We start from the raw sequence: 23,673 nt of genomic DNA, 5'->3' as shown, positions 1-23,673 counted from the left end.
TTAAACTCTAACGGGAACTCTAACTTTACAAGTTTAAAATCGGCCGATGAATTTAACCTTTTACTCTTATCTGCTGCCAAGTGAAACTGCCGATGTTTTTGATTCATCCGAAACTCGGGTCAGACTTTGCCGAGACTTTTTAACGTGGATAAGCTTTTAGAATCGGCCAATTATAGTGGCCTGTAGAATAGGAGGATCTACGACTGTATTAGAGTGAAAAAGGCAATTCAAGTAATTTGAAGATGTAGATGATGCAATTGCCTCTGATTCTTGCTATCAATCCGCCTAGCAAAGTTCAGCTCGCTCAAACTGGCAATTCAACTTTATCCCCAGACGTCAGCCGCCAGCTCGTAGGGCTGATCTCAACATGGACGCTTTTTGAATAGCCGAAACGGGATAATGTCAACTGGTTTCAAGGCAGGGCTTGTGGGGTTTGGGACCACGCTACACGTCACCCAAGATCGTCAGCTTTAGCCCCGAGCTCTCCGACAGCTTGGGGGCTAAAGATTCTAATCCCACGATTGGCTGACAACGGGACGGAGGACCTTGCTATCAACATGGGACGCCTGTAAGCCAAGATGTACAGTCTTGGCGAGCACTTTATTTAAAGAGTCCCGCTCGCTGGTAAGATTAATGGACAGCAGTTATTATAATGTCGTTTTCTACCCTGGTACTGGGTATATTCTACCTTGTGGGTGTGTCTGCCGCTTCTGTTTCGAGGCAGATACAGCTTGGCGATCAAGAATACTTTGTTCCTCCAACCGCAGCATGGAAATTGAATTCTTGGGACGCTTCAGTCAGTGCTGATGAATTTACGCCTTTGACGGTGGTCAAGTTGAACCAGACGGCAAATGCTGAGCGTGTTGCCTCTGCGCTTGGGGAGTATGAGAAGGATGATGTCTGGACCAAGGAGTTTACCCAAGGTAAGTTTTGCGAATGATGGGGTGATTTGTCTGACTGTCGCAGCTTTGTACATCAATTCTGATAAAGAATTGAGCTTCAATTCTTCCAAGTACAACGTTTCAGCGATATACACAGGTAAAGAGTCGGTGCCAGCGGGTCCATACTTTGTACATCGCTACACCGGCAATGTCTTCCAAGCATACCGTCTCTATGTCGACACCAACCAAGCTTTCATCCAAGTATGTTCCCCGCTTATGCACTCGACATCGCTGACAGCAACAGTCTACATACCAAGACCCCTCCGGAACCCACCATCCCCTTCGCGCCGGCACCCTCTCCGCCGGAGGTCTCACGATTGCCGTTCCATCCCGTCTCTACTTCACACCCACGAAAGAAAAGCCTCTCGCCGGTCTTCGTCTCGGTGTTAAAGATCTTTACGACCTCAAGGGTGTCAAGACAAGTGGAGGCAACAGAGCACTGTACGAAATGAGCAATGTCAAGACCAAGACTGCTCTATGCGTACAGAAACTCATCGATGCCGGCGCCGTAGTCGTTGGAAAGAACAAAATGTCCGAATTTGCGTTTGCTGGCGGATACGTCACAGAACACATCGACTACCTTCTCCCCTTCAATCCGCGAGGGGACGGTTATAACTCGCCTGGTGATAGCTCTGGTGGCTCAGCTGCATCTGTCGCTTCGTATGACTGGCTTGATGCTAGCATGGGAAGTGATACAGGCGGTAGTATTCGTGGCCCTGCACTCCAGAATGCTGTTCATGGTAATCGCCCTACCCAAGACGCTGTCAATCTGACTGGAGCTCTTCCTCTTTCATCGGCAATGGATACATCAGGCATCATTGCGAGGGACCCTGTCGTTTTATCCAAGTTCACCCGATCTCTTTACGCTGGCACGATCAAAGAGTATGCTGGGTTGCCATCTGAGGTCCTCTTTGACAGCGGTAGTGAACAGTTTCTCCTCAACCTAGAGAAAGACTCCCCCAAAGCGGCGAATGCAGTAGGAGAGTTTTTAAACAGCCTTGCAAGTCTATTATCAGCCAATGGCACTGTCTTCTCAATTGATTCGGCCTGGACAAACTCTACACCCAAGTCATTTGGGGACATAGCCATCTCCAACATCGTGGGTAATGTCTACTTGAACCTGACAACCTATGAGCAGTGGAACGAGTTTGGCAAAGATTATGTTGAAGAGTACAAGAGTCTTCACGATGGTGCATTCCCTCATATGGTGCCTGAGATTCGCGAGGGATGGATGAACGCTAATGATACGATGACTGAGTCGACTCATGAAGATGATTTGGCTTCCAAGAAGGGAGTTGAGGAATGGGTGGCGAGCGAGTTCTTGACTGCTGACAACAACAGTTGCTCAAATGCTGTCTACGTCTATTTATCGGCCAGCTATCCTTCATACAAGCCTGATGTTTCCCAAGAGTATGTTTCCCCTGTCAGTTCTCTACACCACTAACAGATCAGTGGCTCAAATCCGTATATCCGCGAGCTTCTGCAAGCCAGTTACAACCGGCAGACTCTCATCACCCAGCTCAACACTACCGTCAACTGTAATTCAACCCTTGGATCCGAGGAAGCTTGCGAGGAATCATTGGAGGCAGAAAAGGCAGACTCCAACAACTCGGGCAGTCAGACCGTCTACGCTGGAAGACTAGCCTCTGTCGCAGGTCTCCCAGACTATGCAGTCTCACTGGGCATGTTCGACCTAGGCCAGTTCTCCAACTCAACGCTCCAAAACGAGCTTGTTCCTGTAGGAGTAAACATAATGGCGGCAAAAGGCTGTGACTTTGTGATTCTCGACATCATCGAGGCGCTCCACAAAGAAGGCGTTATCAAGACAGCCAAGACTGGTAAAACATCATAAGTAGTATAGAGATAGTCAATAATCATCGTCCCCAATACATCCCCGCAATTAGGGACCAGCGGACGACATCATCCGAGCGGGGAAGCTGAATCGTGGTAAATTACCGCAAATGGTTTAGCTCAGATGTCATTACATCTGGTCTGATACGCTGATGGCAAGTCGGGGAAGTAATCCGGAAATGGAAAGTTTCTAGGCACGGTTATCATCGCCACAGATATTTAAGTTCAACGACATTCTGATCTTGTTTCACAACGTCAATCATGTCTTCACTACTTGAATCAATGGGTCTTCGTCAAGAAGTTATTCTCGTTGCCTTTGCGGCAGTGGGATTATGTCTCTTTGCTGTGTATGAATGGATGCGCAAGGGAAAACCCGCCAGTATGTCCTCCAACGCTTGGGGAGTCTATCTAACAAGACAGTTAAAACGGACATCGAATGGAAGACTCCTTCACCAAAGCCTCTTGTCGATTTCGACTTGGACGAAAAGAAGCCTGAGCTGTACCGGCCATGTCGCCATGGACCCAATCACGTCACCATGGGCATTCGAAAGCTAGACTGGAACAATTGGATTGAGATGGATTCCAACTTTCTCTGGTACCACGATCTCAAGGTTTCTGAGCTAGAGAAAGACATTGATGCGCATGTTCAATATGTAGACAACGCTGTCACTAGAGATGCCTGCTTCGAGGTTCTAGAGGAGCTGACTGCGTACTTGACTGCTCGGTACCCCAAGATCTTTCAACTCAGCAATGGCATCCTTCGCAATACATTGACCAAGGAGGAATTCAGCTACCCAGCCAGTACGTATCATCCTCAGAGCCAAGACCCAGCTGACCATCAGATACTCCCAAGGAAGCGATGGCAACAGCAGCCAAACTGGTCCAAGACGATCTCGTCATCATGGTTGAAGAAGACGGTAAGTTCCACAATTACTTCTGTTACTTGGCTAACATTTCAGACGGTCAATATCATCTTGACGCCGGAGCTGTCTGTCTCCCTGGTTTCTGGCGATTGAGCGAAAAGTTCAGAATGTCTCTGGACACTCTACACATCGAAGCCAAGGTCCCCCACTACCAGACAAAGCTTCAAAAGTCAATGAACCGCTTCTTCAAGACGATGCAGCCAGACAAGGCGGTTATTCGAAACAATGTGAGTCTCTTTCCTGTCTTCTAGTACATTGCTGACCATGCAGTTCTTTATTCAACTCGACGATGGTCTTCACTGGTCTCACCGCATGGGTGATCAAGACAGCAACGAAGTAGCTTGTAAGTCAATCCATCTCTCAGGGAACTCTTCTAACAACTCAGCCTGGGAAACGGCAAATGACAAGGGTCTCACCATCAACGACCTCTACTTCCGCTCTGAGAGACAGTCACTCCGACGACTTCCCCGGTCCAAGGCTCTCCTATTTACGGTCCGTACATACTTTGAGCCAATCACTACGATTGCACAAGAGCCCCATGTTCCAGGGCGCCTGGCCGAAGCAATTGAGAACTGGGACGAGGCTGCTTCAAAGTACAAGGGTAAACATCACTGGGCGGATATTCTTTTGCCGTATCTGCATGAGCAGGATGAGTTACAGAAGAAATCGGGAGTTTTGGAAAAGATCCCAGAGGGAAGCTTCCCGTACTAGACAGAATAGGCAGAAACATAAATGATGCTCCGACTACGCGATTCTTTAGCCAATGAAGATGCGCGGACTAATATTCTTCCCGCGGACCAATGTCAGCATGCTTACGCAGCTGGCACTTGAAAGCGGTAAGGCTTCACCAACTTCATGCAATCCATATACAGATAAGAACTTAAATACCTTGCGATGGCTCTTACTGAGTTCCATTACTTCTCGTCACTTCCTCTGGAACTCCGCCAAGAGATCTACAGCTTGGCCACGCCACCCCGCTTTGTTCACGTCCAGCAGTTTGATGAGCAGGACTACGATGAATTTGCAGACCACATACGCGCGACGCCAAACGCTATTCGACTAGACGAATCTCTTACACACTTCTCGTTCAACTGGCGGTCTCAAATTCCCTCTCAGACCACACAGAGTACACTTGAACGTTATGGATTCTCAAGTACCAAGTCCGCGTATCAGCCTTGGAACGTGACAAAGCTTGCTCCTCGAATGAGTCTAGATTGGCTAAGCCAGTGTCCTGAATATGCGTGGCAGCTCTGCAGGGAGGTTTCCATGCACAGCACTGCTCCAATTCCTGCACTCTTGCATACGTGCCGTGAATCTAGAGACGACTTGATCAAGAGAGGCTATCAGCTTGCCTTTCGCACACGATTTCACGGTCCTCGAACATGGTTTAATTTTGATCACGACGTCTTGTTCATCTTTCACGGGGATGATTGGGGTACCAAGCATCGGGTACTAAGTGGCTGTGCGTGGGATATCAGCCAGTTCCATCCCAGTGACATGCAAAAGGTCAAAAGAGTCGCCTTGGACGAATCTACAGGCTCTCTTTATCTTGCACATCCTAGGTTCAGTGAGGGCAACTACAAGTTCTCCGATCTGTCATCTGTGTTGCGACTTTTCAAGCATCTCGAGGAGTTACTTTTGGTGGAATGGACAGATTCACATATGGAGTTAATCAGCCCGATGAAAGACGTTTACGCCAGGGCGAAGCAGCGACACAAATATGACACCCAGTGTCTTTGGAGCTACCAGCCTGTCAGCGAGGTTGATGTACTTCCGCAGCTGTTTCCCCCTACGAACCCTTGGAGTCCCCTGACCGTAGCATCTATCGGACCATACGGGGAACTTCTTCACAATCATCAAGGTCTAGAACGAAACAGTTACTTCAGCATGGTTCAGAGGTCTCTACGAGAGAAGCTTCTCGTATACAGAGACTCCGTAGGTTCACGGCAGATAGTCGATGTCAATGTTTGGTGGAATATACCTACCATCACGACTGTCCATGTCATGTCGAATTGGGGACATGAAATTCTTGGGCGGGAACGGTGGCGCGCCCTGAGTCGGGTTTATGCACATCGAAAGAAGTGGCTGGCCCAAGAAAAGCGAGTCTCTAATCCTCTGCCGCAAGGAGAAGCGTATGACTATGAAGCGGATGAAGAGGCATATAACCTCGTCTCGGGGGGAGATTCTCATGAGGCGCAGCGTACTTGGTGGGTTGAAGAAGGCATAATCCCTTTCATTGATGAATGAGCAACTTGAGAAGCGCTTGGCAAAGGATAATGGATTAGCTACGGTGACGACGTCTATTCTAAATGACAACAAGACTTAGGTAAGATCAGCATAGGATTAGTGAATTTTCGACTAGCTATTCTTGACATCTTTCTCTTGCCCTGGTAGTCTCTTGGCTTCTCTCTTTGCTTTACGGTTGATGCGGCGAGGTTGGTTAGTAGGGTGACATAAGTAAGAAGTGACGGCTAGCGAACTATGTGGATCATTTTTGGTAAGCAGTGTGGTGGATCAGCCGAGAGTGACAAGGATACCTTTTTCCTATCTAGGTTTAGTCAGGTATGCATCACTTTTCGAAGAGGGCGGTATTCTGATCCACAGCTCGATTGCTCGATGAATTTAGAGTCTATAAGTATCGTCTTTTTTGCAGATTGATGAGAAATACTTAGCCTGAATAGGAATCAGGTCTTAACACCTCTTACCTAGATCAGAAACCGGTGATAGCTTGACTACATTACATTTATGGGTATCTAGAAATACTAGGCTTCAAAAATGGATCGGTGTAAATACAAATAGAAGCGTTGTCGACAACAATTGGGTTCCTAATAATCACTCAACTTTTACATTAACCCTCTATCCCTCATCATGGCAATTGACAGTCTCTCTCTTGATGGCAAGATAGCCATAGTTACTGGCTCTGGCCGAGAAAACGGCATCGGCGCAGCTATAGCCGTAACATTGGCACGTAATGGAGCAGCCGTCACCATCCACTACGTGAGCGATTCTGTGACCAAGAGAGCCCATGCTGTCGCCCAAGGTATAAGAGCAGATGGCGGTAAAGCAGCTGTTGTCCAAACCTCGATCGAAACCCCCGAGGGTGCTCAATATCTGGTTAACGAGACTTTAAGAGCATTCAACACCGACCATGTCGATATTCTTAGTACGTGCATGACCACTGCAAATCTAACCACTAAACACTAACTTGCCATCTGTAGTCAATAATGCAGGAGTACCACTCTTTGGCGAGACATTGGCAGTCAACCCTCAACAATTGACTGGAGTACTTGACGTCAACATCAAAGGCCCAATTTTTGTTGCTCAGGCTGTTGTACCTCTCATTGCGCCCGGCGGTCGTATTGTAAACATTAGTTCAATCGCGTCCAAGCTTGGTGATGATTACATCCCAGTGTATGGTGCTTCCAAGGCTGCTCTGGACAGTCTTACTTGGTCCTGGGCTAAGGAGGTAAGTTGATGCTCTGAATCGAATAATCTGCGTGCTGTGTCTAACACAAAGATCAGTGGGGACGCAGCAAGGGTATCACGGTCAATGGAGTCGCCCCTGGCCCTGTCTTGACTGATGCAATTCCTGCAGCCATAGCCGATGAGTTCCAACGGCCCTCTATCGAGATCACACGAGCTGCTAATAGGGCTGGTACTTCAAAGGATATCGCTGATGCTGTACTTTTGCTGGTTTCTGAGAAAGCGAGATGGATTACGGGACAGTACATCTCTGTTAGTGGTGGAGTCACCAACTGAGATTATATTTGTTAAGATGTATCTAGTTGACAACAATAACTCCTTTGTGCTGATGAGGTTTACTGTACTCAAAGCAATTGCTTTATTGTACCTGAGATACGAAATTAGTCGATCATGCCTCCAATCGCTCTCTGGCGGGCGGGCTAGGAACTGTTTCGAGCTTTAGTGCTGACAACCAAAATCCTCCAGCAGCTACTGTACTCACGGACCACCCCTAGATAGAGCGGCTCATTTAAAGCGAGGGACTCGCCAAGAAAAACCCATGCATCTCCCCTCCTGCTTCTATCCCATATCTACAATGTCCACGTCCCGAGTCAGCAATTATCCACCAGCGGTAGAGTTAATGTTTGTCAACATTGCTCGACCACAAGACATAAAAGACCGGAAAACTCAGAGGAAAATTAACAGTCATGTGATGAAGCCAATTGGCATCACTCGGAGGCGCGCCCGCCCAGACGACAAAATAGAAATGACCTTGAAATCTATCAAATCAACATCACAGTACCCAGGAGCCGTAGCGAGCTCCAACACTTCTAGCCCTGGCATTAGAACTACAGAAACATCGTCTTGGGCATTGGGGTATCGACATTCGCTAAATTTAGTCCCATCTCTTTGCCCTTACCAAAAGCCTAGCGGGTATCCCATGTCCGCCCGAACGAGCAGTATGCTCCATTTCTGTTAGTTGTTCCACGATCCTCCCAACCAAGTATGTGAGTTCTAACAATACGCAGTAGCTGTAGATCAGGAGGCGCCGGTCTGTAAGCTTATGCGTGAGCTTTGTTTCGCTCTCGCATTTGCTGATGATAGTGCTATGCACCTGGTCCTTGCTCGCCTTGAGATAGATCCTGAGCGGACCGGAGGACAGGCATCTCAAGAGAGCGCCAGCAGCTTGACACATTACAATGCGTCGATTGAAATCTTGCGAAATCAGCTTGGGGTGGCTCAGCTTATGGCTCACGAAGCCATTATTGGTGTAGTGGTGAATTTGGCGTGCTACGATGTCAGTTCTAAAACGTTTACTTCCAGTGCTCATACTGACTGTCAACAGATGTTTACCAACAACTTGACACGGTGGAAGACGCATATGTCGGGGCTGCAAAAGATGATTGAGTATCGAGGTGGTATAAATACCCTCAGTTCCCAATATCTGCAAGTAACAACGATTTGGTATGTACATCATCTTGAAGCTTCCGTGTAATACGACTGATATCCATAGGATGGACTTGACTGGTTCTATGATCCTAGACCAACCACCTCATCTCACGCTATATCAAGCTGACCTTGAGGACGAGGCCATGGACTTTGTACAAAAGAGCCGCAGAGATACCGAGCTGCTTCTGGAGTTACTACTCAAACTATCCTATCTGGCTGCCGGAAAGTCTGAGCTTGATCTCAGTGAGGATTCTGCTCTGCTCGAAGAACTTCAGGTTGGAGTATATAAAACACTGACTCTGCCGCGATACAACAGTCCAAATATCCACCAGAACTCCTTGGCACCTTGTCTTCTAACTTACGAGATATTTCGACTAGCAGTGCTTGTGTATCTTTCAGGCCCTGTCACGTTTTTGGCAGGTAATAGGACCTTCAATGTGGTAACTCCCCATCTGAGAGGTAGACTATCGAGGATGTACAGGGAGCATAGACTTGATTGGGCGGGTCTAGAACACGTTGAACTATTTACACTAGTCATTGGGGCCTTGACGGAAGTCGGGCAAGACAGACAGAGATTGATGGTTCAGCTTCAACGCACGATGAGAGTACAGGGCCTAATATGGAATGGTCTGGTCGATAAGCTTCGCTCTATGGCGTGGGTTGATATTGTCTGGTCAGCTGGCTTAGAGAGGCTGCATGTGGATTTGGCGTTTATGACTGGTTAGGTGTCCTGGAAAAGCCTCCAAGGCAAAAGAATTCTTCAAAAATAATAGCTATAGCCTATTCACAGCACTGCAAGACCGCTTTGAAAGAGAAATTGGATAGCCTAATATTGGTCAATTTAACCAGTGCAACTTACGCATTATGGCAAGAACTCACTCTATACGTTCACGTCCATGAAGCGAGAAGAACCTGGTCAGAGTATACTGCCACTGCGTTTGGTGCAGGTGAGGAGTCGGCTTCTGCGGTTTATCTTGTACACCAGCCGGGCCTCGGCCCGAACCCATTTCTAGTCACAATCAATACACATATTCCTCTTAGCAGTAGGTTTCTTGCTGTGCGGGGATTGGCTTTATGGTCAATTAGATAGCCATTCCTACATGGCCATAAGAGTTCCCAAATACAGCTAGTCTATTACTGTGGATCGAGTCATCATTACATAGTGTCTCCTCTTTGCTCCTCTAGTACATAGTGAGCTCCGCTTTAGCCTTGGGTCCTGCAAGAGCTAATCTGTTAGCTCGATCATGCAATGGGTCATGCACTTACTCTTTTTTCCCCAGGCAAAATACCAAACTCCACATAGGACCAAGAACCCCACAAAGACTACTGACGCATAGTTCATGGTCTCGACTGTGACCGGCAATGCGGACGGCATACTGAAGAGGACTAGTTGGAAAAGGATCCAGAAGACTGAGACTGCATTGGCCACTGTACCAATGGCCCCCAGGTGCCACTTTGCCTTGGCTACTTCGGTTCTTCCAAAGGCTAGACTGATGGCGATTGGGATGAGATATGCACAGGCGAGGGCAATAACTCCGACTGAGACAAAGGCAGTAAAGGCACTGGTGCTGCCGAGATTGACACAACCGAGACAGACTTCGATGACTGTGACTAGGGCTAGAGCGTAGATAGGTTGGTTGAAGAGGGTCCGAGACCAGATTTGCGAGAATGGTAGCATTCCATCTCTTGACAAGGCCCAGGTGCACCGAGAGGCTGTTGTCGTGATACTAATCGAACAGAACAGAGTGACCATCAGTACCATGATCAACAGCGCCAAGCTGAGGGGTTTTGACCCAGTGACGGTATCGATGATGAAGGGGAGTGCTTGACCATAAGGGGCTGCGAGGATATCCTCCAGTGGTGGCAAGGTGAAGCAGATGGGAAGAACGAATGCTAGCATTGACACGCCGCCAATTGGAATGCACATGCTGATTGCTCGAGGCACTTCAATCTCTGGCTTTGAACACTCTTCAGTCATCGACATGACCATACCAATAGCGGAGAGAGCGTAAGCAGGAGGCAAAAGTCCAATGAAGAACGAAAACTCGCCCCAGCCAGAGATACTGGTGTCGTAGTGCGTGAGTCCATATGAAGGCGAGTGCCGACCTTCTTTGGCAGTAGAACTGAGAGCGATCAGGATTGCGACGGTGGTCACAACACTCCAAATTGCTGCTGCAGTGTCGACCAAAGGCAACGCTTTATCTGCAGCTGCACAGAGGATAAAAATGAATATGCATATCCCAAAGAATATATATAGAGTCTCGTTCGCTGTGGCGGTCCACTCGGGTCGATACATAGTAACAGTCGCAACGATGAGAGATGCGAATCCAAAGTTGACAGAGAGTGCGATGGTCCAGTTCCCAATAAGCCATACCCATCCGGTAAAGTAGGCCATTGCGTGTTGGTATTTCTTATTCTCGGTGAGTCTGTACGACCAGTAGTACACTCCCGAGGAAGTTGGGTATCGAGAGGCGAGTTCTCCCAGGGATACTGCAACGGCACCTTGAAGAAGAACAACAACCAAGACACCAATGAACATCGAGAGCTGTCCACCGCCGTAGACTGAGGACATCAACGGACCACCAAGTCCATAAGGTACCGCAGTGATGGCGAGAGACATTCCGAGAACTGAAATGAAAGATCGATTCTTTCGTAATTGGGGAGTCGATACATCTTGGAGAACACCAGGAGATGAGCTCTCGGTTCTGTAGATTTGAGAGGAAGTAGAGTCGCGTTTGTGTGACATTTTGGTGAGGGTAACAGCAATTTACAATAAACGAGAGAATGGCAGCTGTTTTATAGAAGTGAAGGATCTGGGGTTACTCCATATTTGGTAACTTGATGGTCCACCTGGGCTTGGAATCTGGGGACGACAAGACTATTCCCTTTTGGGCAGGTTTTTAGCCCAGTCTAAGGGACCCGGCTCCAGATCCGGGCTCCAGGGAGATGGACAGGTCACTACTCGCTTATTGTGGGCCATAGATTGACCGAACTTACCCTGAATTACTTGCTGAGATATATAAGTTTCATTGTAAATAAGCATGATATACGTGGAAATATTACTTGTCTGACATTAAGCTACTTCTGATGTCGAGTCCAGCTCAGAAGCATTGTCCAGCCCGAGCATCTCTAGTACAAGCTCAACCGTCATTGAACCCACGTGGCTTACTACGGAGACTTCAACTGCCTCGACCACTAGTCTGACTACGCTCCTTGCTACCATGGGAGGCATCACCACTGTTATAACCCTCGTTCAGCCCCCAGTCACTCGACTCACTACTGTTACGTCGACTGCCACCCGGACTGGTGCAACACCCCTTCCAGCTACAAGTGGGGGAACCACCACTATTGTCACCTTTGTTCCTTTGTTACTCGCCTGACTACAGTGACTTCTACTGCCATCTAGACTGGTCGTAATACATTTCCAGCTACACCAGGAGGAACTACAACTGTTGTGACCTTTGTTCCTTTCGTTACTCAGCTGGCCACGATCACAAGGACTACGTCGACAACTGGCCGTACGACGCTACCCGCTACAAACGGAGGAACGACCACTATTGTTACCTTCGTTACCCCTCGTTTAACTACGATCACAAGAACTACCACAACAACCGGCCTCACTACTCTCCCCGCTAATAGCGGAGGCACCACTACTATTGCCAGCTATGCCTGTGCTGTGACCAGCACAATCTCAGCGAGTAATACAGTATCAGTTACAGCCAGCTTCACTGTACCTGCTTGCGCTAAAACGATGCAATTTGTTGTCAATGGTGGTGCTGGTGGTAATTCATTTTATGGTGGTGGCCGTGGCTAGAAAATCTCCGGAAGCATGGCTGCTGTGCCGGGCCAGATTGTCAACATTCAAGCAGGCGGAATGGGAACCTCGTCGCCTACTAGTGGAACCATCAATGGCGGACAAGGATTTGGTAACGGTGGTCAAGCATCCGATGGTGCCGGCAGTGGAGGTGGCGGATCTGCTTTGTTTGTGGCAGGTAACTTGGTGGTTGTCGCTGGTGGTGGCGGCGGTGGTACGTTCCTATCACCGTCAGGTTCTCCAACCGTTCGACAACTTACAACCCAATATGATACAGCAAGGGGTGACGGTGGCGGCTTGAAGGGGCAGACGCTCACCGTTGTATATGCGGTTACCCCGAACAATAAGTTGGTTACCGTTAATGGTGGTTCGCCCGGCACTACATCTGCCCCTGGTTCTGTTGGAACGGTGACAGCAAACCCTACCTATTTCGCAAATGGAAGTGCCGGGTCTGGTCGCAATTGTGCCAACGGCCCCCGCGGGCCCAACGGCTCCACTGCCTGAGGTGGTGGAGGAGGTGGCGGCGGCTACTTTGGCAGTGGCTCTGGCGTCGCTGCACGGTATATCGCGTCTGAAGGCTCCCAAAACCCAGGTGCTGGAGGCGGCGGAAGTGCCAGCTTTGTACGCTCTGGACAGACTGTCACACAAGGTATTTCTACCGGCCCTGGTAGTGTTATTATTATCTTCACTAGCTGAGCATGTATTGTTTAGTGCTCTTGTACTTCTTCTCTTGAGGAAATACTTCTCTCGATTATTTTCTTTCCTTCTTACTTGTACATATACTCTATAATACTATTGTGAGCCCAGAAAAGGGTTTTATATTTTAGCCTCGCTGTCCTCCCAAGTAGAAAGTATCCTTCTCCTCTTCCATGTATCCTCATAGGCTCTCGCGCTTCCTGCTCAGTAATTTGTCGCTCAAATCCTCGTTGAACTACAAATTCAACGTCAAGGTCAAACTCAAAGCCTACTCGTCCCATGCTGATGCATTCACAGTATCTATAGTCATAATACCCCACTAGCATTAGAATCGCTCTCTGTTAGAGCCGCTGCTATTGTGTGTGCTCAGGCACTTCTTTGACTACTAGAGTACCAGGATATCTTAGCATTTGCTACACCAGAGCTGAACCTTTGCCGGCATCTGTTTGAAGATGATGTATCCGGACATCCCATGTGACAACAGAGCTGAACGCTTCCTCCAGCAAATTTGGTCAGAATAGCCTAAACCACATACAGTGCTACGTGAGATATTATTTCCTAAGAATCAGTATGACGCGAAATAAGCCCACCGTTACTAGGTCACATTTTCACATTCCTAAGTTTATACCAAATTCAAAGTTGTAGGCAAGTTCCTCTGATCCAATTCTTTAAACAGAGATAAATATCAGTCTTCCCTAGTATTATTCTGATACATTACCTCTGAAAGTATTTCAACATCTCTACTATTTCTTTACAACTAGCACAACTTGAAATCAATATTATGAAGCTCACAGCGACGATCCTGGCTCTCAACCTCCCCTCCCTGGGTCTGGCCTCGGTCTATAATTACTGGGCATTCTTAAAGAAACCTTCGGCTGGACTGAGCGATGTTACTTTCCCCCATCAGCATGCAAGGGGCACCTCGCACGAGTGGCTACTACCTTGCCTAGCAGTTCGGCTTTAACGGGGTTGATGTTGGGTACACCGGCCTTCAGCTGTGTCCCGACAGCCGACGTAGACAGGTCGTTCATGCAGCCTTTTCCTCATTCCAGAATGGAACGACTACCAAGCATAAGAACTGTCATTCAGGAGCTGATGGCAGCCTCGGAGTTAGGTGCGCTCTTGACATTTTCGGTGACTATTCTCACTTCTACAACATTACCGTGAAGAATACTGGCGGCACAACCTGGAGAGGAACTCTTATCGACACAGTCACTGGAAAGTCTGATGTAATCGGCGAGTGGATGCTTCCATCTTCCGCAGGCAAAATGCTGAATGGACGAGTCGGCTTTTTTGAGTACTACAACTGGAGCGATGGTACAACCAATCACGATTGTTCTAAGCAGCCCTTCAGTAGTCAAGTGTTCTTCGGCAACCCCACCTCAAAGACAAAAGGAGCTAGTGGTGGCAAAATCATCCTCATTTACGAGGCCAGCGAATGCGTCAAAGAAGCTCAACCTGAAGGCCACTCAGACTGGCAAGGGATATCAGATTCAGGCTGGTTTCAAGTGATATCTTCCTATTGTAACTTAGAACTGTATAGGAAGGAATTTTTATTGGTTCACCCGGCTTTTCCACTTAGGACAATTTGTTGTCTCGCTTGTATCAAGGTCGAGGAGCTGGATGCATGTCTGTTATCGAGTCTCTTATTTAGCAGTGGGATTCAAGATCAGACCAACTTACTCACTATTTACCTGTGAATTGAAGGAGAATGTGTCGGAGGTCTCGGCTTCAAAGCGACTAAGACTGGTAAGGGGTAATCAGATCAAGGCTGGTTTTGCGTAGTCGTGTCCATCCTAGCCTTTTATCGGCTCCTCCGATTTTCCCCAATTTATAAGGAGTTCCATACATATCAAGTGCCGTTTTATTACACTAAGAATTCCACGCTAAGCATTAGCACTCACCGCACTCAACTCTAAATGGCATAGCAAATCAATAGTGACCCTAAAATGAGAGTCCCTTTTCATAATGGTGAGGAAACTGTAACCGAGCAAGAGTTTGCAGCGCTGCGTGATGTACTGACAAACTGCTATCACAATCCCCACCGGTCTAACAGCTTGGCGCTTGAGTAATACCTTTGAATGATTAACTTTACTCCGGCTTATCTCAACTGGGATATTCTTTACTAAAACGCTCTAAATACGGTTACTGGATAAATTCTAAGCCGTATTAGCGTCGGACCTCCCCGCCGTCGATCATCGGATAACTCGGGATTCTTTCCGCTTCTTGACTGCCCTCGTATGTATACATTTCTTCGTAACATCTCAGCTGAAAACAAGGGATGCTGCCGGTCCGAGAACAAACCTTAAAGGTAGATTGAGCACCTGGAACCGTGCTAGCTGAGGCAGAGCATCTAGCGCAGAGCTTGTCGTTCTTTGGCAAATCATGCTATGGCACCTCTCCACGCAGGAACTTTCAGTACAAAGGGATTGGCTCACAATACTTGGGCTGATGATAATCTGATAGAGTACGCCCTTTGGAAGAGGTCTTTGCGCCCTGATAGCCCTTGGACTAATGTGCTCGATATTTAAATCGCCGGCGGCGTATGTACTCTGCTGACAACTGTGATATAATAATGACAATTTCTTATTTATACCCTGTCTAATGTTTAAGTGGCTATGGCAAGTAGTTCCAGGCAGAAGGTTGGCATTGCATGCGAAAATTGCCGACGCCGCAAAACGAAATGTGACGGTGAACAGCCTTGCGGACTATGTCTGGAGTTTAGAGTGGAATGTGTTTTTGAAGAAAACCGATCTAAACGAGGACCTAAAAAGGGTCAATTAAACGCTCTGAAAGCACGCATAGGTAAGTGGGCTTTCTAGAACTCCCAAGTTCTGATAGCGTATAATGAGCATGATCTAATCATATTGCGTGATTCAGCCATGCTGGAGCTACAACTATCCTGGAAGTCACAGACCGAGCATGTTGATGTTATCAACACCGACACTACAGCCGGGCCACCGATAAATGCCACTGATTGGACAATGCATTTCGATATGCCCCAAGCGGACTGGAATGAAACACTAGAAAGTGCATCAGAGACGGTTGACCAAGCTGGGTGGCAGGATAACGGCATACAGTCACAGCTACAACAGACACTCATACAGCCTGAAGAAATCGCTATAGTCTCTCTACAACATGGAAAGGCTACAAATGAGATTCTGGACTCGACAGGACTATCTCATCTGATGAAACTTGACCTGTGAGTCCCCATCAATATCACAACGAGAAGAAGCTCAACGCTGACGGGACGGTGTTCCGATAACGCTACAGGGACCAACTCTATTTTGATAGGGTACATCCACTTATACCTATGGTTCATAGAAGCCATTACCTTGCATGGGCGAAGCTGGATGACGTTTCGTTGCCCCAGAAATGCCTCCGGTGGGCCATGAGGGCACTCGCCGCGTCCATGTCATCTCAGTTCCGTTCTCGCAGTGAGGAGTTCTATAACAAAGCGAGGCGGTTAGCAGAAGGACTCGACGCTGGAGATCTAGTACTACCGTGGCTAAACTCCGATACCAGTATAGAACAAGCACAAACATGGCTTCTTCTAGCGCACTATGAGCTTCTAGACCCATCCAAATATTCTCAATCAGCAACGACACGACGAGCTTTCCGGTTGGTGCATCTATCGCGTTTGCATTGTACCGACTGGAAGGATCCAGCTCTCGACTTTCCATCTTGCACCCCAGGAACATCCCAATCGGCCCCATTACCATTCGCATCTGTGGAGGAACGAAGGAGGACTTTCTGGGTGGCTTTCTGCTTGGACCGCTTCCTGGGCGGATATGACGAGTCTCCCATGACAATCCACGATGAAACAGTGAGTCAACTATTGCGTTGCGTATATGATAAGTTAATCACATATCGTAGATACACGTTCATCTTCCTTGTCCGGAATGGAACTTCCAAATTTCCAGCGAAGTGAATATGGGTTTTATAAACGATGTGCTTATCGGGGGAACGCCGGTTCCAGTATCATCACCTTTCGCCGAGTTAGTCATCGCAATGGCACTGTTCGGACAATGCATCCTACATAAAAAAATAACTGCCAAGTGTCCAACTTCTGACCAGGAGAGTTTGACTTTCTGGGTACGGCATGAGTTGCTCGCTGAAGCCATAGACAGGCAGGTTGCCCTTTTATCACTGAGACAGACAGACGTGGAATACGAGCAACTTCATTTCATGACGTCCATGGTAGTCCATGGCTCAGTATTGAAACTGGAAAACGCTATAAATGTGGCTCACTCAGTTGTTCAGAGCCAACAGCCCGTTGCCAATGATTATGCTAAGACAGCGTACAAAGCTGCCATCAGTATGGCAGACTTGTCAGAGTCCATGACTGGCTTAAATTGCTTAAAGGTATAGTAAGAGAGTCTCTGGATATGTCCCTCTTGTTGATCGGACTAGACACATGTATATCTTCCTATGTTGCTAGGCAAGGCTTTCTTGTATCTCGCCACTCATGCTGAGCCTAGCCAGAGCCAGCATTCCAAGGCAAAGCTGTTAGCATTGCTAGAGAGCTTAAAAGAAATACATGGCCAAGCGAAGCAGTTTATAGATGGCCTTGAATTATGGGACACCGTCGGTAAGATGGAGAGTGGGACGATGAATTTCATAACTGGCCAAATGGAATGAGTTTATAGAAAGGCCAAATCATAGAGGATAAGACAAAGAGGCACTTACCGAGAGTTAGATTTCCTGTTTTTTACCCGTTACCATGAGGCTCAGAATTACTCTTCTGATTCTCAGCCTTTCCTTTCCCGGTCTAGCTTCCGTCTACTGATAGACTTAATGATATAACCTTCCTAATCAGTATAAAAGGTGCACCTCGAGAAGACGGCTATTACTTCGCTTAGCAATTTAACTTTAATAGAGTTCCTGATGTTAGATATACAGGCCTTCAGCCTCGCTATAATATTTAACACAGATAAGTTATCTATGCCACATTTTCCTCTTTCTAAAATAGTATAATAACTTAGCATAGAAACTATTACTAAGGGGCTAATAGTAGGCCTAGGGTTAGCTATATACTCTATATCTATGGCAAATACTCGTATCTATATAATATTATCAGAGAGAATATTAGTAGAACTGCATAGAGAGGAAACCTTGTTAATTTAGTGGCTAGAAAGTTAGATATAATTGGCATATAGATACTACCATCCTAGGCAGGAAAAATAGTCAATGGGAAGCTTAGCTTTATAAAGTACTTCATCTGGAATAATAGATAGCTATCTTATAACTGTATATCTTGACTATTTATATAAGTCTTCTTTTTAGAAACCTAACCTCTTAGATACGAGGGGCTTGAGGCTGGAATATTATGGGTATTTAGGAGGATGGTGAATGTGTGGGTGAACTTGATCTGCAGGCTACGCATAGCTCTAAGGGTTACCAAATCCAGGTTGGATTTAAATAGCATTTTCATGGTAGGAAATTAGAACATATAATACTTACTAGCTCTTTATTATAACTACTTAAACAGAAGTAGAATATTAAAGATTCAAATAAATATAAAGAGAAGTTATAAAACTAAGTAAGTAAGTATATTAGGATATCTATATATAATAAAAGGACCTAAACTAAGTGGCTTATTATTTACTTTATATATTAATTTTTATATACTAACTTTTATATACTTATATCTTAATTATTAATATTTAATATTAATATATTATTAATTAATTATACTACCAAATTTACTTATTTAACTCTTGTATAGTTTAAGTATAACTATTACACTATTAAGGTTATATATTGTATAGATTTGCAATTAAATAGTAGCTGTTAAGGCCTTTTAAACCAGCAACCATGACCTAGATAGTGGCCAGGCTAAAATGCAAGCACCGGAAAGGCCGCTCGAATCGACAGAAGAAACTAACAGTCAAGTGTTGGATGTCCTTTAGCGTAATACTCAAGCACCTGTGTAGGCATGCTAAACCTTTATATAGACGCTCCCGAACCTTATGCCGTAATAGCACAGTTACCAACCATTCTGAAGACAGCCCAGTAGTCCATATCTGGTAAGAACATAATAACCTGGGCCACGCTTTGGGCCAACTTAATACCATTATCGGCCATATACACCAAAGTCCGCAGTATCCAAGCGCGCATTACAGAATCTTGAGTATTTTGTGAAGCTGCATACAATGGAGTCAATACACCTGAGCACTCCAATATCTGCAATGGTGAAAAGGGAAGTGTATTCTGAGACCTGGCACGTGGAAGAATGAATTGAGGCACAGCGGCGCAGATGGCTTGAGCTACTTCTGTGATGGTCTCAGCAACTTCAGAGCTGGGGTCAAACTTCTGAATGATGCTGCAGACATCAAGACGCATGATACGGTATGCGTTGAAGACCTGAGTCGCGTAGTGGCCGGGATACACGTCGTAGTATCGGCCAAAGACAACGCCTTCACTTGTATCTCTCCGCTGTGGCCACCAGGAGCGCGGTATTTTTCCTTCGGCATGAGAGAGCTCCTCATAAAAGTCTCGTGCACGCTGCACAATATCGCTCGAATCTAATTTGCCGTTATTCATGTCGGCACGAAGGTTGATAAGACTGATTAAGAGGCCGATAAAGGTCCACTTGGTACTCCGTACGTAGCTGTCTAGATCATTGTAGAGCCCTATCAATGCTTCTGGTATGGGTATTCCTGCAGCACCGCAGCTTAGTGTGAGGGCAATAACGGTCCGGGTGGCGAGTTGTTGAGTCGTCGGATTTGAGAACCCGGCTGTTGGGCGAGACCGGACTATAGAAAGCGCACCCTGGACATGGCTTAACCAAGAGCCTGGGAACTCTGATTCTGGGTGAGGCTGATAAGCCATCTTCTCGTAAAGGTCTAGGAGGAGTACGGATTGAAGGGTTTCGTCGGTAAGTGATTGGTTGGCTGCATTATTTGCTTGCAGCGAGGACCGCATGACAATTCCAAGGCTTCGTATGGCTGCTAAGTAACGTTGGTTTGCAAGAGGTAACAAGTCTTGACAATTTAGTTGGTATGCCATGAAGGCCAAACTGACAGCGTCAACAGAGACTTGTAGATGCCCATTAGGAGCTGAATCCGTCAGGAGGGACTGCAAGGTGTAGAATCCACATGAGTAGGTGTCGATGTAAAGGGAGAGGAATGCATTCCGAGACGATGTATCAGGACTGAATTGGGGTGCGGAGGGCAGCCAACTGGCCGCTCGCCGGGCCAATACCTTTTGTATGGTGTTTCGAGTCTCGTCACGGAAAACCAACTCGTTCGAGCTGCGATACCCGTGACAGGTTAGCTTGGCCCTGCGGCATTGGGAACAGCCGGTAGGAACTAAATCGCACTGCGCAGCTCACGTCAGCATTGTATAATCACAAACTGAGTATACGCAACAGGCTTTTCAGTGAAGCCAGGATCCTTACGCGAATCTTCCTCCTTCTGCAGGGAGCACAATCCTTTGAGGGGCGGCCATGGAATACCATAGTGCAGGGTTCAGCTGGGATATGATTCACTAGCCATCAACATGTGATTTTTATGCCGATGTGTGTTTGAAACATGGTGATCGAGGGTTTTGCGAGCGCTATGTTCGCCCTAAGCCACTGATCGGCTCTCTCCAGCCGGTGGCTTGCTAATCAAGATGACGATGATCGGTGATATTTTCTCCGGCTTTCACGGAACGCTAACTCTTTAAGGCAAGGTGGCATATCCAACAAGTAGTCCAACTCCGCACATCAAATGTTAACTGACACAACGACAATAAGGTCTCGGCCCAATTCTCATCAAACCAGATCAGAGGACAAGAAGCAACATCTCGGCCTCCGCCTCGTGGACTTTGTAAATCACGTCTCTTTTCTTATAGCCTAACCTGTTAAAGCAACAGTTCCGTCACAAAAATTAGACCAGTGAGTCGATGCTGGGCAAGGTTCCGGCTTTGTAATCCCTCTACAGCATGCTTCAGCCCGTATCATATATTGCGGGCTCAATATAGATGACCGAGATGGAAAGCTACATGTATATATAGCAGCCTTGAGCTTGCTTGATGCGGCGTTGGTGTAGTCAAGAGACTGAATACAGCATCACACTACAGTGCTGCCTCTTTAATCCTCAATTCCTAAATCGTCCGACAATGAAGCTGATTGTCACTGGCGCAAACGGCTACGTCGGCAGCGAAATTATTCGCCAAAGCCTGAAGCTGCCTCAAGTCACCAGTGTCGTTGCTGTCTCGCGAAAGCTTGTTTCCCCTCCAGCTGGTACTATCCCGACGCGTTTCGAGTCTGTTGTTGTGCAAGACTATGGAACCTATCCTGATCACGTAAGAGATGCATTCCACGGTGCAGGTGCATGCATCTGGTAAGTCATCTTCCACTTTGTCAAGCCTCTCGGCCCGAGATCTCGGCTTAATCATTTTTACAGGACCGTCGGTATAACGCCTATGGTTTATCGGTCGCTGGATCCTGCGCAAGCACGCAAGATTTGCGTTGATGATACATTAGCCGGCCTTCAAAACATAGTCAAGTCACCGACGAATAAGCCATTCCGCTTCCTGTACATGAGTGGCGCCGATGCGGAGACGGATCAGACCAAGACTCCGCCAGTTATGCCCGAATACTTTCTCATGCGGGTGGGTTCTAGTCTGAACATCAACTGGACTGCAACTAACTTAGACACAGGGCGAAGTTGAGAATCAGGTGATGGGCTTTACAAAGCAGCACCCCGACGAGGTTGTAGCATGTGTAGCTAGACCTGGGTTTATCATTGATGATTCTACGGACGTCCAAGCCTTAAAGTCTCGCATGCAGAAGGATGTCACTGTGATCAGAGTTGAGTCTGTTGCGGCTGCCCTTTTACATCAGGCCCTGAATGGATTCGACAAGGAGATTCTGTGGACTGATGACATGAGGTCATTTGACGAGACTGGTTGATTTGTACCTACCTCTGGCATTTGCAGCCAACAGATCAACAGTACTTGTGCTATAGAATATCTGTTGCTTTTGTTATTAAACAGTTGTGGCAACAGAATTACGTTATGCAGCCTGAAGTGTTCATTTCATAAGTGTTGCTTCGCCCTTACCTCGCAACAGAGATGCAGACTAAGTAGCTTAGCAAATATTGCAGAGGGTCATCCTGTTATAATGCTCTTTCTTTCAGGTGATCTGCAGAAAATTGATTGTGGTTTCCCTTGAATGACTTCTCAAGGTATAATTGCCAATACCCGAATAACAACTGCGGTCAAAGCTTTAGCCATCTGAGTCAATGATTCAGATTAATTAATACCCAGGTCGCTATTGTAATCTCTTAGTACCCATGATTAAGTATTCAAAGTCTTAAGAGTCTCGGGATAATTAATGTAATATTAATAAACTGATTTCTGGTAAGGGCATGGCAGCAAATCTAAGGTTACTGTTGGTATAGTTTATACTTCTTCAAAAAGATTCCTAGATTGGGAGACTTGTGATACTATTAAACATGGCATTATATGCTGCCTAACTTGCTGCCAGGGCCTGAGTAGGTTTCATACCCTTCCACCGACCTTTCCAAGCAACTAACGATCAACACTTGAAATCACTTTTCGGTTCATCATGAGGAATGAGAAATAATCCCAGTCTGTTAAGCTATGGATATTCGCTTGCTTCCGTGGCTGCTCCTTGCTACGGGGCTTCTAACCTATCCTTAGACAGACCGTAGTGATGTATGTGAGAAGTCGGATGTTTTTTTAAGGCTTTGTTTTGCACCAAGGACAACTCGGCCGATGAAAATAGTATAAGTATTGTGGGATGGGTTGCCAAGAGAAAGGTTGTCAGTATGGCGCAAGTGGCGACGGCCTAGGCTCGCTCTAAGGGAACAATTCCCATATTCGGCACAGACATAACTGAAAGAATCGACCACGTAATCCAAGATTTGTCTGTAAATCTTGCCGAGGCTGACATTGACGAGCTTGGAGTTACATCTATCCCAAGAGAAATTAATGGATATTGGTGACGTCTCCTTTTCAAGATGTTTCTTTTTCTCTTCCTTGAATTCGAAAAATGATCATATATACTTTGTTTTCCTCTGCTAAAGATTATGACAACATAAAGCTTCCATGATGCAAGAAAGTTCAGCAACTTATCGTCCTGTCGCCGCTGTGAGGATGAAAGAGTCTGGCCATCAATACGAGGCTAAAGTCAAATCAACGCTGCGCCTCGCCCACCATGCGATCTTCCGAATCGTCCTAAACCATTGTGAGCGGGTTTGGGAACTGCCGATGCGGGCTGGTCCTGGGAGTTTAGATAAGGATTGTTAGCATACAGTAGCTTGAGTAAGCGACAACCGGCTAATGCACTAAGCTTTCTCCACCTATAATCCGGCACCTGTCCCCGCATCCAGCATAAAAATAAGGCCGACTGCAACTGGCTTACGCACTAAGTTTGCTCTATTACAGTCTGGCATCTGCACCTATCCAGTATCCCGCCCAGGCCGACTGCAGCTGGCTTACGCACTAAGCTTTCTCCAATAATCCGTCACCTGGGGCATAATATTCAGGCCGACTGCAACTGGCTGATGCACAAGTTTTCTCA

General features: G+C 46.8%; 11 protein-coding genes across 11 annotated transcripts; 9 read left to right on the top strand and 2 right to left on the bottom strand.

The window, feature by feature from the left end:
* Positions 1-652: 652 nt before the first annotated feature.
* On the top strand, positions 653-2,813 carry FOBCDRAFT_187118 (amidase signature domain-containing protein; the record flags this gene model as incomplete). Its single annotated transcript, XM_059608650.1, has 4 exons — positions 653-923; positions 967-1,142; positions 1,186-2,351; positions 2,394-2,813. 4 exons carry the CDS (start codon positions 653-655, stop codon positions 2,791-2,793), a joined length of 2,013 nt encoding a protein of 670 aa, XP_059467734.1. The 3' UTR covers positions 2,794-2,813.
* A 230-nt stretch (positions 2,814-3,043) lies between these two features.
* Positions 3,044-4,460, top strand: FOBCDRAFT_228698 (uncharacterized protein). The gene is made up of 6 exons (XM_059609790.1): positions 3,044-3,171; positions 3,213-3,593; positions 3,635-3,709; positions 3,752-3,942; positions 3,986-4,058; positions 4,101-4,460. Exons 1-6 carry the CDS (start codon positions 3,054-3,056, stop codon positions 4,424-4,426), a joined length of 1,164 nt encoding a protein of 387 aa, XP_059467733.1. The 5' UTR covers positions 3,044-3,053; the 3' UTR covers positions 4,427-4,460.
* A 128-nt stretch (positions 4,461-4,588) lies between these two features.
* On the top strand, positions 4,589-6,137 carry FOBCDRAFT_252026 (uncharacterized protein). The gene has a single exon (XM_059610986.1). It carries the CDS (start codon positions 4,610-4,612, stop codon positions 5,960-5,962), a length of 1,353 nt encoding a protein of 450 aa, XP_059467732.1. The 5' UTR covers positions 4,589-4,609; the 3' UTR covers positions 5,963-6,137.
* A 446-nt stretch (positions 6,138-6,583) lies between these two features.
* Positions 6,584-7,474, top strand: FOBCDRAFT_142587 (uncharacterized protein; the record flags this gene model as incomplete). Its single annotated transcript, XM_031189152.2, has 3 exons — positions 6,584-6,878; positions 6,934-7,181; positions 7,238-7,474. The coding sequence occupies 3 exons, from the start codon at positions 6,584-6,586 to the stop codon at positions 7,472-7,474; spliced, it is 780 nt and encodes a 259-aa protein (XP_031036417.2).
* A 469-nt stretch (positions 7,475-7,943) lies between these two features.
* FOBCDRAFT_187108 (uncharacterized protein) lies at positions 7,944-9,351 on the top strand (the record flags this gene model as incomplete). Its single annotated transcript, XM_059608649.1, has 5 exons — positions 7,944-8,151; positions 8,206-8,474; positions 8,523-8,641; positions 8,691-9,046; positions 9,161-9,351. 5 exons carry the CDS (start codon positions 7,944-7,946, stop codon positions 9,349-9,351), a joined length of 1,143 nt encoding a protein of 380 aa, XP_059465555.1.
* Positions 9,352-9,708: 357 nt separating this feature from the next.
* FOBCDRAFT_242351 (amino acid/polyamine transporter I) lies at positions 9,709-11,372 on the bottom strand (the record flags this gene model as incomplete). The annotated part of the gene is made up of 2 exons (XM_059610480.1): positions 9,709-9,722; positions 9,893-11,372. 2 exons carry the CDS (start codon positions 11,370-11,372, stop codon positions 9,709-9,711), a joined length of 1,494 nt encoding a protein of 497 aa, XP_059465554.1.
* A 1,083-nt stretch (positions 11,373-12,455) lies between these two features.
* On the top strand, positions 12,456-12,944 carry FOBCDRAFT_204855 (uncharacterized protein; the record flags this gene model as incomplete). Its single annotated transcript, XM_059609144.1, has 2 exons — positions 12,456-12,654; positions 12,718-12,944. The coding sequence occupies 2 exons, from the start codon at positions 12,456-12,458 to the stop codon at positions 12,942-12,944; spliced, it is 426 nt and encodes a 141-aa protein (XP_059465553.1).
* Positions 12,945-13,917: 973 nt separating this feature from the next.
* On the top strand, positions 13,918-14,718 carry FOBCDRAFT_242350 (uncharacterized protein; the record flags this gene model as incomplete). Its single annotated transcript, XM_059610479.1, has 3 exons — positions 13,918-14,025; positions 14,087-14,644; positions 14,680-14,718. 3 exons carry the CDS (start codon positions 13,918-13,920, stop codon positions 14,716-14,718), a joined length of 705 nt encoding a protein of 234 aa, XP_059467731.1.
* Positions 14,719-16,018: 1,300 nt separating this feature from the next.
* Positions 16,019-17,777, top strand: FOBCDRAFT_142099 (uncharacterized protein; the record flags this gene model as incomplete). The annotated part of the gene is made up of 4 exons (XM_054706416.2): positions 16,019-16,338; positions 16,461-16,962; positions 17,013-17,501; positions 17,550-17,777. 4 exons carry the CDS (start codon positions 16,019-16,021, stop codon positions 17,775-17,777), a joined length of 1,539 nt encoding a protein of 512 aa, XP_054562391.2.
* A 1,329-nt stretch (positions 17,778-19,106) lies between these two features.
* FOBCDRAFT_242348 (uncharacterized protein) lies at positions 19,107-20,598 on the bottom strand (the record flags this gene model as incomplete). The annotated part of the gene is made up of 2 exons (XM_059610478.1): positions 19,107-20,459; positions 20,539-20,598. 2 exons carry the CDS (start codon positions 20,596-20,598, stop codon positions 19,107-19,109), a joined length of 1,413 nt encoding a protein of 470 aa, XP_059465552.1.
* A 644-nt stretch (positions 20,599-21,242) lies between these two features.
* On the top strand, positions 21,243-22,038 carry FOBCDRAFT_141912 (uncharacterized protein; the record flags this gene model as incomplete). The annotated part of the gene is made up of 3 exons (XM_059608135.1): positions 21,243-21,466; positions 21,530-21,737; positions 21,781-22,038. 3 exons carry the CDS (start codon positions 21,243-21,245, stop codon positions 22,036-22,038), a joined length of 690 nt encoding a protein of 229 aa, XP_059465551.1.
* Between the last annotated feature and the right edge of the window lie 1,635 nt (positions 22,039-23,673).

The sequence above is a fragment of the Fusarium oxysporum genome, chromosome VIII (genome assembly GCF_013085055.1).
Source record: "Fusarium oxysporum Fo47 chromosome VIII, complete sequence".
Taxonomy (NCBI): domain Eukaryota; kingdom Fungi; phylum Ascomycota; class Sordariomycetes; order Hypocreales; family Nectriaceae; genus Fusarium; species Fusarium oxysporum.
This window is presented reverse-complemented; position numbering and strand designations above follow the sequence as displayed.

Excerpts from the sequence above, each read along its gene's own strand:
- FOBCDRAFT_228698 (XM_059609790.1), top strand. The coding sequence starts at position 3,054 with ATGTCTTCACTACTTGAATCAATGGGTCTTCGTCAAGAAGTTATTCTC. Across the intron at positions 3,172-3,212 it reads GCGCAAGGGAAAACCCGCCA|TTAAAACGGACATCGAATGG; the intron begins GTATGTCCTCCA and ends CTAACAAGACAG. Across the intron at positions 4,059-4,100 it reads AGACAGCAACGAAGTAGCTT|CCTGGGAAACGGCAAATGAC; the intron begins GTAAGTCAATCC and ends CTAACAACTCAG.
- FOBCDRAFT_252026 (XM_059610986.1), top strand. The coding sequence starts at position 4,610 with ATGGCTCTTACTGAGTTCCATTACTTCTCGTCACTTCCTCTGGAACTC.